Source organism: Eptatretus burgeri, chromosome 7 (genome assembly GCF_056783735.1).
Source record: "Eptatretus burgeri isolate ZD-2024b chromosome 7, Ebu_testis_v1, whole genome shotgun sequence".
Classification (NCBI taxonomy): domain Eukaryota; kingdom Metazoa; phylum Chordata; class Myxini; order Myxiniformes; family Myxinidae; genus Eptatretus; species Eptatretus burgeri.
In genome coordinates, this window is record NC_140967.1 from 28,804,182 (window position 1) to 28,819,812 (window position 15,631).

Below are 15,631 nucleotides of genomic sequence, written 5' to 3' on the forward strand. Positions count from 1 at the left end.
CCTGAGGAATTTTAGAAAGAAAACAGTCATTAAAACGATTTACCTGAGGAATTTTAGAAATAAAACACCGACATGAAAATGATTTACCTGAGGAATTTTAGTAATAAAACACTGACATGAAAATGATTCACCTGAGGAATTTTAGAAATAAAACACTGTCATTAAAATGATTTACCTGAGGCATTTTGGAAATAAAACACTGTCATTAAAATGATTTACCTGTGGCATTTTAGAAATAAAAGTCATTAAAATGATTGACCTGAGGCATTTTAGAAATAAAACAGTCATTAAAATGATTTATCTGAGGCATTTTAGAAATAAAACACTCTCATTAAAATGATTTATCTGAGGCATTTTAGAAATAAAACAGTCATTAAAATGATTTATCTGAGGCATTTTAGAAATAAAACAGTCATTAAAATGATTTACCTAAAGAATTTTAGAAATGAAACTGTCATTAAAATGATTTACCTGAGGAATTTTAGAAATAAAACACTGTCATTAAAATGATTTACCTGAGGCATTTTAGAAATAAAACACTGTCATTAAAATGATTTATCTGAGGCATTTTAGAAATAAAACAGTCATTAAAATGATTTATCTGAGGCATTTTAGAAATAAAACAGTCATTAAAATGATTTATCTGAGGCATTTTTGAAATAAAACAATGTCATTAAAATGATTTATCTCAGGCATTTTAGAAATAAAACAATGTCATTAAAATGATTTACCTGAGGAATTTTAGAAATAAAACACTGTCATTAAAATGATTTATCTGAGGCATTTTCGAAATAAAACAATGTCATTAAAATGATTTATCTGAGGCATTTTAGCAATAAAACACTGTAATGAAAATGATTTACCTGAGGAATTTTACAAAGAAAACACTGTCATTAAAATGATTTACCTGAGGCATTTTAGAAATAAAACACTGTCATAAAAATGATTTACCTGAGGAATTTTAGAAATAAAACAGTCATTAAAACGATTTACCTGAGGAATTTTAGAAATAAAACACCGACATGAAAATTATTTACCTGAGGCATTTTAGAAATAAAACACCGACATGAAAATTATTTACCTGAGGAATTTTAGAAATAAAAGTCATTAAAATGATTAACCCGAGGCATTTTAGAAATAAAACACTGACATTAAAATTACTTACCTGAGGAATTTTAGAAATAAAACACTGACATGAAAATGATTTACCTGAGGAATTTTAGAAATAAAACAGTCATTAAAATGATTTATCTGAGGCATTTTAGAAATAAAACACTGACATGAAAATTATTTACCTGAGGCATTTTAGAAATAAAACACTGACATGAAAATGATTTACCTGAGGAATTTTAGAAATAAAACACTGACATTAAAATGATTTACCTGAGGAATTTTAGAAAGAAAACACTGTCATTAAAATGATTTATCTGAGGCATTTTAGAAATAAAACAGTCATTAAAATGATTTATCTGAGGCATTTTAGAAATAAAACACTGTCATTAAAATGATTTACCTGAGGCATTTTAGAAAGAAAACAGTCATTAAAACGATTTACCTGAGGAATTTTAGAAATAAAACACCGACATGAAAATTATTTACCTGAGGCATTTTAGAAATAAAACACCGACATGAAAATGATTTACCTGAGGAATTTTAGAAATAAAACAGTCATTAAAATGATTAACCCGAGGCATTTTAGAAATAAAACACTGTCATTAAAATGATTTACCTGAGGAATTTTAGAAAGAAAACAGTCATTAAAACGATTTACCTGAGGAATTTTAGAAATAAAACACCGACATGAAAATGATTTACCTGAGGAATTTTAGTAATAAAACACTGACATGAAAATGATTCACCTGAGGAATTTTAGAAATAAAACACTGTCATTAAAATGATTTACCTGAGGCATTTTGGAAATAAAACACTGTCATTAAAATGATTTACCTGTGGCATTTTAGAAATAAAAGTCATTAAAATGATTTACCTGAGGAATTTTAGAAATAAAACACCGACATGAAAATTATTTACCTGAGGCATTTTGGAAATAAAACACTGTCATTAAAATGATTTACCTGTGGCATTTTAGAAATAAAAGTCATTAAAATGATTTACCTGAGGAATTTTAGAAATAAAACACCGACATGAAAATTATTTACCTGAGGCATTTTAGTAATAAAACACTGACATGAAAATGATTCACCTGAGGAATTTTAGAAATAAAACACTGTCATTAAAATGATTTACCTGAGGCATTTTGGAAATAAAACACTGTCATTAAAATGATTTACCTGAGGAATTTTAGAAAGAAAACAGTCATTAAAACGATTTACCTGAGGCATTTTCGAAATAAAACAATGTCATTAAAATGATTTATCTGAGGCATTTTAGCAATAAAACACTGTAATGAAAATGATTTACCTGAGGAATTTTACAAAGAAAACACTGTCATTAAAATGATTTACCTGAGGCATTTTAGAAATAAAACACTGTCATAAAAATGATTTACCTGAGGAATTTTAGAAATAAAACAGTCATTAAAACGATTTACCTGAGGAATTTTAGAAATAAAACACCGACATGAAAATTATTTACCTGAGGCATTTTAGAAATAAAACACCGACATGAAAATTATTTACCTGAGGAATTTTAGAAATAAAAGTCATTAAAATGATTAACCCGAGGCATTTTAGAAATAAAACACTGTCATTAAAATGATTTACCTGAGGAATTTTAGAAAGAAAACAGTCATTAAAACGATTTACCTGAGGAATTTTAGAAATAAAACACCGACATGAAAATTATTTACCTGAGGAATTTTAGAAATAAAACACTGACATGAAAATGATTTACCTGAGGAATTTTAGTAATAAAACACTGACATGAAAATGATTCACCTGAGGAATTTTAGAAATAAAACACTGTCATTAAAATGATTTACCTGAGGCATTTTGGAAATTAAACACTGTCATTAAAATGATTGACCTGAGGCATTTTAGAAATAAAACAGTCATTAAAATGATTTATCTGAGGCATTTTAGAAATAAAACAGTCATTAAAATGATTTACCTGAGGCATTTTAGAAATAAAACACTGTCATTAAAATGATTTATCTGAAGCATTTTAGAAATAAAACAGTCATTAAAATGATTTATCTGAGGCATTTTAGAAATAAAACACTGTCATTAAAATGATTTACCTGAGGCATTTTAGAAATAAAACACTGTCATTAAAATGATTTATCTGAAGCATTTTAGAAATAAAACAGTCATTAAAATGATTTATCTGAGGCATTTTCGAAATAAAACAATGTCATTAAAATGATTTATCTGAGGCATTTTAGAAATAAAACACTGCAATGAAAATTATTTACCTGAGGAATTTTACAAAGAAAACACTGTCATTAAAATGATTTATCTGAGGCATTTTCGAAATAAAACAATGTCATTAAAATGATTTACCTGAGGAATTTTAGAAATAAAACACTGTCATTAAAATGATTTATCTGAGGCATTTTCGAAATAAAACAATGTCATTAAAATTATTTATCTGAGGCATTTTAGAAATAAAACACTGTAATGAAAATGATTTACCTGAGGAATTTTACAAAGAAAACACTGTCATTAAAATGATTTACCTGAGGCATTTTAGAAATAAAACACTGTCATTAAAATGATTTACCTGAGGAATTTTAGAAATAAAACAGTCATTAAAATGATTTACCTGAGGCATTTTCGAAATAAAACACTGTCATTAAAATGATTTACCTGAGGAATTTTAGAAATAAAACACTGTCATTAAAATGATTTATCTGAGGCATTTTAGAAATAAAACAGTCATTAAAACGATTTACCTGAGGAATTTTAGAAAGAAAACACTGACATTAAAATTACTTACCTGAGGAATTTTAGAAATAAAACACTGACATGAAAATGATTTACCTGAGGAATTTTAGAAAGAAAAGACGTTCATTAAAATGATTTATCTGAGGCATTTCAGAAAGAAAACACTGTCATTGAAATGATTTATCTGAGGAATTTTAGAAAGAAAACACTGTCATAAAAATGATTTACCTGGGGAATTTTAGAAATAAAACACTGTCATTTAAAATGATTTACCTGAGGAATTTTAGAAATAAAACAGTCATTAAAATGATTTATCTGAGGCATTTTAGAAATAAAACACTGTCATTAAAATGATTTACCTGAGGAATTTTAGAAATAAAACAGTCATTAAAACGATTTACCTGAGGCATTTTAGAAAGAAAACACTGACATTAAAATTACTTACCTGAGGAATTTTAGAAATAAAACACTGACATGAAAATGATTTACCTGAGGAATTTTAGAAAGAAAAGATGTTCATTAAAATGATTTATCTGAGGCATTTCAGAAAGAAAACACTGTCGTTGAAATGATTTATCTGAGGCATTTCAGAAAGAAAACATGGTCATTAAAATGATTTACCTGAGGCATTTTAGAAAGAAAACACTGTCATTAAAATGATTTATCTGAGGCATTTTAGAAATAAAACACTGTCATTATAAATGATTAACCCGAGGAATTTTAGAAATAAAACACTGTCATTAAAATGATTTACCTGAGGAATTTTAGAAATAAAACAGTCATTAAAACGATTTACCTGAGGCATTTTAGAAATAAAACACTGACATGAAAATTATTTACCTGAGGCATTTTAGAAATAAAACACTGACATGAAAATGATTTACCTGAGGAATTTTAGAAATAAAACACTGACATGAAAATGATTTACCTGAGGAATTTTAGAAAGAAAACACTGTCATTAAAATGATTTATCTGAGGCATTTCAGAAAGAAAACATGGTCATTAAAATGATTTACCTGAGGCATTTTAGAAAGAAAACACTGTCATTAAAATGATTTATCTGAGGCATTTTAGAAATAAAACACTGTCATTAAAATGATTTACCTGAGGAATTTTAGAAATAAAACACTGTCATTAAAATTATTTACCTGAGGAATTTTAGAAATAAAACACTGTCATTAAAATGATTTATCTGAGGCACTTTAGAAATCAAACACTGTCATTGAAATGATTTACCTGAGGAATTTTATAAATAAAACACTGTCATAAAAATGATTTACCTGAGGCACGAGAAATAAAACACTGTCATTAAAATGATTTACCTGAAGAATTTTGGAAATAAAACACTGTCATAAAAATGATTTACCTGAGGCACGAGAAATAAAACACTGTCATTAAAATGATTTACCTGAAGAATTTTGGAAATAAAACATTGTCATTTAATTGATTTACCTGTGGCATTTTAGAAATAAAACAGTCATTTAATTGATTTACCTGTGGCATTTTAGAAATAAAACACTGTCAGTAAAAGGATTTACCTGAGGCATTTTCGAAAGAAAACAGTCATAAAAATGATTTACCTGGGGAATTTTAGAAATAAAACAGTCATTAAAACGATTTACCTGAGGCATTTTAGAAATAAAACACTGACATGAAAATTATTTACCTGAGGCATTTTAGAAATAAAACACTGACATGAAAATGATTTACCTGAGGAATTTTAGAAATAAAACACGGACATGAAAATGATTTACCTGAGGAATTTTAGAAAGAAAACACTGTCATTAAAATGATTTATCTGAGGAATTTCAGAAAGAAAACATGGTCATTAAAATGATTTACCTGAGGCATTTTAGAAAGAAAACACTGTCATTAAAATGATTTATCTGAGGCATTTTAGAAATAAAACACTGTCATTAAAATGATTTATCTGAGGAATTTTAGAAATAAAACACTGTCATTAAAATGATTTCCCTGAGGCATTTTAGAAATAAAACACTGTCATTAAAATGATTTACCTGAGGCATTTTAGAAATAACACACTGTCATTAAAATGATTTATCTGAGGAACTTTAGAAATCAAACACTGTCATTGAAATGATTTACCTGAGGAATTTTATAAATAAAACACTGTCATAAAAATGATTTACCTGAAGAATTTTGGAAATAAAACACTGTCATTTAATTGATTTACCTGTGGCATTTTAGAAATAAAACACTGTCATTTAATTGATTTACCTGTGGCATTTTAGAAATAAAACACTGTCATTTAATTGATTTACCTGTGGCATTTTAGAAATAAAACACTGTCAGTAAAAGGATTTACCTGAGGCATTTTAGAAATAAAACACTGTCATTAAAATGATTTCCCTGAGGCATTTCAGAAATAAAACACTGTCATTAAAATGATTTATCTGAGGAATTTCAGAAAGAAAACATGGTCATTAAAATGATTTACCTGAGGCATTTTAGAAAGAAAACACTGTCATTAAAATGATTTATCTGAGGAATTTTAGAAATAAAACACTGTCATTAAAATGATTTCCCTGAGGCATTTTAGAAATAAAACACTGTCATTAAAATGATTTACCTGAGGCATTTTAGAAATAAAACACTGTCATTAAAATTATTTACCTGAGGAATTTTAGAAATAACACACTGTCATTAAAATGATTTATCTGAAGAACTTTAGAAATCAAACACTGTCATTTAATTGATTTACCTGTGGCATTTTAGAAATAAAACACTGTCATTAAAACGATTTACCTGAGGCATTTTAGAAATAAAACACTGACATGAAAATTATTTACCTGAGGCATTTTAGAAATAAAACACTGACATGAAAATGATTTACCTGAGGAATTTTAGAAATAAAACACTGACATGAAAATGATTTACCTGAGGAATTTTAGAAAGAAAACACTGTCATTAAAATGATTTATCTGAGGAATTTCAGAAAGAAAACATGGTCATTAAAATGATTTACCTGAGGCATTTTAGAAAGAAAACACTGTCATTAAAATGATTTATCTGAGGCATTTTAGAAATAAAACACTGTCATTAAAATAATTTATCTGAGGAATTTTAGAAATAAAACACTGCCATTAAAATGATTTCCCTGAGGCATTTTAGAAATAAAACACTGTCATTAAAATGATTTACCTGAGGCATTTTAGAAATAAAACACTGTCATTAAAATTATTTACCTCAGGAATTTTAGAAATAACACACTGTCATTAAAATGATTTATCTGAGGAACTTTAGAAATCAAACACTGTCATTGAAATGATTTACCTGAGGAATTTTATAAATAAAACACTGTCATAAAAATGATTTACCTGAAGAATTTTGGAAATAAAACACTGACATGAAAATGATTTACCTGAGGAATTTTAGAAAGAAAACACTGTCATTAAAATGATTTATCTGAGGAATTTCAGAAAGAAAACATGGTCATTAAAATGATTTATCTGAGGCATTTTAGAAATAAAACAGTCATTAAAATGATTTACCTAAAGAATTTTAGAAATGAAACTGTCATTAAAATGATTTTCCTGTGGCATTTTAGAAATAAAACACTGTCATTAAAATGATTTATCTGAGGCATTTTAGAAATAAAACACTGTCATTAAAATGATATACCTGATGCATTTTAGAAATAAAACACTGTCATTAAAATGATTTTTCTGAAGCATTTTAGAAATAAAACAGCCATTAAAATGATTTATCTGAGGCATTTTCGAAATAAAACAATGTCATTAAAATGATTTACCTGAGGAATTTTAGAAATAAAACACTGTCATTAAAATGATTTATCTGAGGCATTTTCGAAATAAAACAATGTCATTAAAATGATTTATCTGAGGCATTTTAGAAATAAAACACTGTAATGAAAATGATTTACCTGAGGAATTTTACAAAGAAAACACTGTCATTAAAATGATTTACCTGAGGCATTTTAGAAATAAAACACTGTCATTAAAATGATTTACCTGAGGCATTTTCGAAATAAAACACTGTCATTAAAATGATTTACCTGAGGAATTTTAGAAATAAAACACTGTCATTTAAAATGATTTACCTGAGGCATTTTAGAAATAAAACACTGTCATTAAAATGATTTACCTGAGGAATTTTAGAAATAAAACACTGTCATTAAAATGATTTACCTGAGGAATTTTAGAAATAAAACAGTCATTAAAACGATTTACCTGAGGCATTTTAGAAAGAAAACACTGACATTAAAATTACTTACCTGAGGAATTTTAGAAATAAAACACTGACATGAAAATGATTTACCTGAGGAATTTTAGAAAGAAAAGACGTTCATTAAAATGATTTATCTGAGGCATTTCAGAAAGAAAACACTGTCATTGAAATGATTTATCTGAGGAATTTTAGAAAGAAAACACTGTCATAAAAATGATTTACCTGAGGAATTTTAGAAATAAAACACTGTCATTAAAATGATTTATCTGAGGCATTTTAGAAATAAAACACTCTCATTTAAAATGATTTATCTGAGGAATTTTAGAAATAAAACACTGTCATTAAAATGATTTACCTGAGGAATTTTAGAAATAAAACAGTCATTAAAACGATTTACCTGAGGCATTTTAGAAATAAAACACTGACATGAAAATTATTTACCTGAGGCATTTTAGAAATAAAACACTGACATGAAAATGATTTACCTGAGGAATTTTAGAAATAAAACACTGACATGAAAATGATTTACCTGAGGAATTTTAGAAAGAAAACACTGTCATTAAAATGATTTATCTGAGGCATTTCAGAAAGAAAACATGGTCATTAAAATGATTTACCTGAGGCATTTTAGAAAGAAAACACTGTCATTAAAATGATTTATCTGAGGCATTTTAGAAATAAAACACTGTCATTAAAATGATTTATCTGAGGCATTTTAGAAATAAAACACTGTCATTAAAATGATTTACCTGAGGAATTTTAGAAATAAAACACTGTCATTAAAATTATTTACCTGAGGAATTTTAGAAATAAAACACTGTCATTAAAATGATTTATCTGAGGCACTTTAGAAATCAAACACTGTCATTGAAATGATTTACCTGAGGAATTTTATAAATAAAACACTGTCATAAAAATGATTTACCTGAGGCACGAGAAATAAAACACTGTCATTAAAATGATTTACCTGAAGAATTTTGGAAATAAAACTCTGTCATAAAAATGATTTACCTGAAGAATTTTGGAAATAAAACATTGTCATTTAATTGATTTACCTGTGGCATTTTAGAAATAAAACAGTCATTTAATTGATTTACCTGTGGCATTTTAGAAATAAAACACTGTCAGTAAAAGGATTTACCTGAGGCATTTTCGAAAGAAAACACTGTCATTAAAATGATTTACCTGAAGAATTTTGGAAATAAAACACTGTCATAAAAATGATTTACCTGAAGAATTTTGGAAATAAAGCATTGTCATTTAATTGATTTACCTGTGGCATTTTAGAAATAAAACAGTCATTTAATTGATTTACCTGTGGCATTTTAGAAATAAAACACTGTCAGTAAAAGGATTTACCTGAGGCATTTTCGAAAGAAAACAGTCATAAAAATGATTTACCTGGGGAATTTTAGAAATAAAACACTGTCAATAAAATGATTTACCTGAGGAATTTTAGAAATAAAACAGTCATTAAAACGATTTACCTGAGGCATTTTAGAAATAAAACACTGACATGAAAATTATTTACCTGAGGCATTTTAGAAATAAAACACTGACATGAAAATGATTTACCTGAGGAATTTTAGAAATAAAACACTGACATGAAAATGATTTACCTGAGGAATTTTAGAAAGAAAACACTGTCATTAAAATGATTTATCTGAGGAATTTCAGAAAGAAAACATGGTCATTAAAATGATTTACCTGAGGCATTTTAGAAAGAAAACACTGTCATTAAAATGATTTATCTGAGGCATTTTAGAAATAAAACACTGTCATTAAAATGATTTATCTGAGGAATTTTAGAAATAAAACACTGTCATTAAAATGATTTCCCTGAGGCATTTTAGAAATAAAACACTGTCATTAAAATGATTTACCTGAGGCATTTTAGAAATAACACACTGTCATTAAAATGATTTATCTGAGGAACTTTAGAAATCAAACACTGTCATTGAAATGATTTACCTGAGGAATTTTATAAATAAAACACTGTCATAAAAATGATTTACCTGAAGAATTTTGGAAATAAAACACTGTCATTTAATTGATTTACCTGTGGCATTTTAGAAATAAAACACTGTCATTTAATTGATTTACCTGTGGCATTTTAGAAATAAAACACTGTCAGTAAAAGGATTTACCTGAGGCATTTTAGAAATAAAACACTGTCATTAAAATGATTTACCTGAGGCATTTTAGAAATAAAACACTGTCATTAAAATGATTTATCTGAGGAATTTCAGAAAGAAAACATGGTCATTAAAATGATTTACCTGAGGCATTTTAGAAATAAAACACTGTCATTAAAATGATTTACCTGAGGCATTTTAGAAATAAAACACTGTCATTAAAATTATTTACCTGAGGAATTTTAGAAATAACACACTGTCATTAAAATGATTTATCTGAGGAACTTTAGAAATCAAACACTGTCATTTAATTGATTTACCTGTGGCATTTTAGAAATAAAACACTGTCATTAAAATGATTTACCTGAGGAATTTTAGAAATAAAACAGTCATTAAAACGATTTACCTGAGGCATTTTAGAAATAAAACACTGACATGAAAATTATTTACCTGAGGCATTTTAGAAATAAAACACTGACATGAAAATGATTTACCTGAGGAATTTTAGAAATAAAACACTGACATGAAAATGATTTACCTGAGGAATTTTAGAAAGAAAACACTGTCATTAAAATGATTTATCTGAGGAATTTCAGAAAGAAAACATGGTCATTAAAATGATTTACCTGAGGCATTTTAGAAAGAAAACACTGTCATTAAAATGATTTATCTGAGGCATTTTAGAAATAAAACACTGTCATTAAAATGATTTATCTGAGGAATTTTAGAAATAAAACACTGTCATTAAAATTATTTCCCTGAGGCATTTTAGAAATAAAACACTGTCATTAAAATGATTTACCTGAGGCATTTTAGAAATAAAACACTGTCATTAAAATTATTTACCTGAGGAATTTTAGAAATAACACACTGTCATTAAAATGATTTATCTGAGGAACTTTAGAAATCAAACACTGTCATTGAAATGATTTACCTGAGGAATTTTATAAATAAAACACTGTCATAAAAATGATTTACCTGAAGAATTTTGGAAATAAAACACTGTCATTTAATTGATTTACCTGTGGCATTTTAGAAATAAAACACTGTCATTTAATTGATTTACCTGTGGCATTTTAGAAATAAAACACTGTCAGTAAAAGGATTTACCTGAGGCATTTTCGAAAGAAAACACTGTCATTAAAATGATTTACCTGAGGCATTTTAGAAATAAAACAGTCATTAAAATGATTTACCTGAGGCACGAGAAATAAAACACAGTCATTAAAATGATTTGCCTGAGGCACGAGAAATAAAACTGTCGTTAAAATTATCGACCTGAGGAATTTTAGAAATAAAAGTCATTAAAATGATTTACCTAAAGAATTTTAGAAATGAAACTGTCATTAAAATGATTTATCTGAGGCATTTTAGAAATAAAACAGTCATTAAAATGATTTATCTGAGGAATTTTAGAAATAAAACACTGTCATTAAAATGATTTACCTGAGGCATTTTAGAAATAAAACGCTAATAATTTATTCTTAAATATGTTGTCGTAAAATATGTTGCAAATGCAGAACCCACAAGTAAAGTTGTCTCTCTTCTCAGGTGAAATCGTGGTTCCAGAATCAACGAGTTCGCTCCAAGAAGCTGGGAATGGACCAGGAACCAGAACAAATGCCTTTGACGTCCATTTATAACACAAACTTCTCTGTTGCTTTTGAAGCTGGTCCACAGGATGTGCAGTCTGTTCAAAGTGGCAGCCAAGAAAGGCAAGACACTGATAAAGACATATGTACAATGCGTGCGAAGGGTGTCAGCACCACAGATACAGCACCATAACCAGAGATGGGAACGTTTCTGACGTGGCAACACCTCATTGTCTTTCTAACACCATTACGTCAATAGTGGTGTTAGGTTAGACCACCTTGCACCCGACATTCATGATGAGACAACAACTTCAAATAAAAACTTTCAGGTAGTTATCCTGCTTGCTATTAATAATGTGGCTAAAGTACCTATGGTAACTTTGTTCATCTCAAATGATTTTTCGAACTCCACTCACATCGAATAGGTGATTGGACGTCGAGCAATAACCCATTCCAATTGTAAATGTTGTTAATGTTATCTGGATATCCATTGCAATTGTAAATGTTGTTGATGTTGTCTGTATACCCACTCCAATTGTAAATGTTGTTGATGTTATCTCTGTACCCATTCCAATTGTAAATGTTGATGTCTGGATACACATTCCAATTGTAAATGTTGATGATGTCTGGATATCCATTCCAATTGTAAATGTTGATGATGTCTGGATACCCATTCCAATTGTAAATGTTGATGATGTTGTCTGTATACCCATTCCAATTGTAAATGTTGATGTCTGGATACCCATTCCAATTGTAAATGTTGTTGATGTCTGGATACCCATTCCAATTGTAAATGTTGTTGTCTGGAGATTGAGAAATGAGAGGTACCATGGGAGCAGAGCATTTTTCTAAAGCTTTTACAAAAACGAGGGTAAGGAACACTGGACTTTAACAATGAGATATTTGAGGTTAAAAGAAAGCAGGAAATGTGTTTTTGTATACCAAGTCGAGGCTCGTGGAGGAGCGAGGAACATATTATGGAACAGGATGTAACAGAACAAAAGGTACAGTGGAAAGAGAAGAGGGAAACACACAACAGGCAGGACTGTGGGACAAAGGGACAAAATATATTTGGACATTAGACAAGTTAGGAATGAGGGGGTAGCGGAGGACGCTCGTGGTGGACAAGATGGATACAAAAGAAAACTCTCAGGAAGGAAAAACTGGAACTTTGGAGAGAGGAGAGCTTGGGAAGGGATTAATGGGGGTAAAAATGGTTTTGCATTGGGGGATGATCTGTAATGGTGGTGAACAGCTGTATTGAAGACCTGGAAGAAAGAATGAGATTGAAGAGGATGTGACAGTTGATTCCACAGGTGGGGAAAGTGAGGGACGAATGAGTGGAGGTGAGCAGTGATCTTGGATTTAGGTAGTTTCACAAGAAGGGGGTTGATGGTGGACTGTGTGAGCCCTGCAGAAACCTGGGGGTGGCAAAGCATGGAGAGGGCAGAGGGTGCAAGACCAGAAAGGAGGCGGTAGAAGACAGAGAGACCACCAACCTGTCTGCAATGGCAAAGTAATAGACCCATTGACTCGGCTTCATCACGAGAGATTCCAATGATCTTGAAAGCCTTTGTTTCCATGGCATCAACCGGAGCAAGATGTGAGCCAGGGGAGTTAGCCCAGAGGGGAGAGCAGTACTCCTTTAAGCTGCAGATGAAAGCTTTGCAGGTAGATCAGAGTTCAGGTGTGTCAAGGGAGGACTTTGCACAATGGAGGATTGCAGTCTGTGACTGGCTTTGGAGGCCAACTTTTAAATGTGGTTTGCCCAAGAAAGTTTATGGCTGATTGTGAGACCCAGGAGTTTGAGTAAGAGTTTAAAATGTTATATTGGAGGACCTGAAAAAAATGTATGAACTATACTTTTTATTTTAATAAATTCCTCACTGTAAACCCTGACCAAAAACAAACAAAAAAAAATGTTCTGAATAAATATTGACATATTGGTAAAATTGTGTTGCATTGTTTATAGGACACCAACCAAAACTCGAATAATAATTTTCCTCATTGCCTTTACCGTTCAAGCTCTCTGGCTTTTAACATGTTGTCTTTCGGAGGCGATGTTAAGCCGGCTGTCTTTTTGCAATGTGTATGTACAAGATACCAAGGTAATCTGTTTTAAAGAGTTAGGTTTTGTTTGGTGCCCTGTAACGACTGAACAAAGGATTAAGCACCTTGAAGAGAACTTCTGGTTTATAACTGCCATGTGGAATGCATTTACTATGTTCTTTGCCCCCATCTTTGGACCAGCCCAGCTGGGTGTTTATATTTTTGGTACTGTCGACCATTGTCCATCTGGAGCCTCAACTCAATGACTGGACACTTTTCTTTCGTATTCGGCATAAATTATGCAACAATATGTGGTTATGAGGGGTGTAAAATGATTTTGGGAATTTAAATAAAAGGAGAAGAGTACAGGATTGTACATGCTTGGGTGAAACATTATTTATTTATATGCACTATGACATCACCACTACCAACACACAACTTTGAAATATTTATTTATGTACACTTTATCATATCTACTACCGACATACCACATTGAATTATCTATACTAGCAGATTACCCACCCTACGGGAGATCTTGTTCCAAGCATGCAACGAGTTCTTCTGATGCATACCTTTATTTGGGCGGTGGAGACAGAGCCACATTTAAGTTTAACAGCCCCCGGGACATTCGAGGAGTAGACACATTAAAGCTTGTGGAAGAGTAAGGCAACACACTGACATTGGGGTTGTGGGGCAACAAACAAGAGTCAATTAACAGAAAAAAAATTGGGGGGGGGGATTCAACCACAGACCCAAATGAGGCCAACAAGATAGGGACATAAACGCACATGAAGACATTCCATGAGATGTGCAAATACAAAACAAAATTTAACAGCTATTGAACGACTTGTGGAATGTGTATCCACAGCTTTAGAAGAGCAGGAAAGTTTCGTGGAATCTGGTCAGTGGAAGGTGTTACCAGTCATTGGTAAGTTTTTGAACATTGTAGAGGGTGTGAGGTTTCCAGTTCAACAGTGTAGTGTAAAAATGATCAGTTTCAAGGCTCCAAAAAACAACAACTGGAGTTCTTGGAAAAATTTGGTTGAAATCGTACAAGGATTTGTAAATTTGATTAACATATTGTTGAGGATTCAGCGGTGGCGGGATTCGGACGAGTGCGTCAATCAGGTCAGGTCACGTATGGGAGCAAATGGCAGAACAGCGCGTCGCTGCGTCCACTTTCCGCCGGTACTCCAGGGGCCTCCGTCTGGCCATCCCCCAGGCAGATGCCAGGCCCATCCCCATCTCCTTCAGATGATGGCCAACCTGCTGCAACCACGAGGCACGTGGTCGGCCCACTGGCCTCCTCCACTCATGAGACTCCCTCGCTGAGAGAATCTGGTGAGCAGGATCAGTGTCAGGAAAACGAGCCACATGTCCATACAGCCGCAACTGACGCTCACGGACAATGCAGGTAACAAATCTCATCCCAGTCTCTCTCAGCAACCGCTCGTTGGACACAAAATCCGACCAGAGATAGCCAAGGATTCTCCGAAGAGACCTGGTACCAAAGGAATTAAATCTCCGTCTCAGATCCTTGGTCAGAGTCCAAGTCTCGCATCCATAGAGCAAGACTGGAAGTACCAAGGACCTGAAGACTCGGACTTTCGTCCTCCCGCACAGGTACCGGCAGCGCCACACCCCATGATCCAGTGAATCCATGACTCCCCAGGCCCGACCCAGATGTCTATTGACCTCTGACTCACAGCCAGCAGAGACATGAATATCACTGCCAAGGTAAGTGAATCTCTCCACGACCTCAACATCCTCACCACAAACAGACACAGACAGGACAGCAGCA

General features: G+C 31.2%; 1 protein-coding gene across 1 annotated transcript in view; it reads left to right on the top strand.

The window, feature by feature from the left end:
- Positions 1-12,406, top strand: part of LOC147022900 (brain-specific homeobox protein homolog) — a 30,442-nt gene extending 18,036 nt beyond the window's left edge. Inside the window, exon 3 of the mRNA XM_085887858.1 lies at positions 11,741-12,406. Coding sequence (XP_085743984.1) covers positions 11,741-11,974 — 234 coding nt within the window. The 3' untranslated portion in view covers positions 11,975-12,406. The remainder of the gene's footprint in view (positions 1-11,740) is intronic.
- The last annotated feature ends 3,225 nt before the right edge of the window (positions 12,407-15,631 follow it).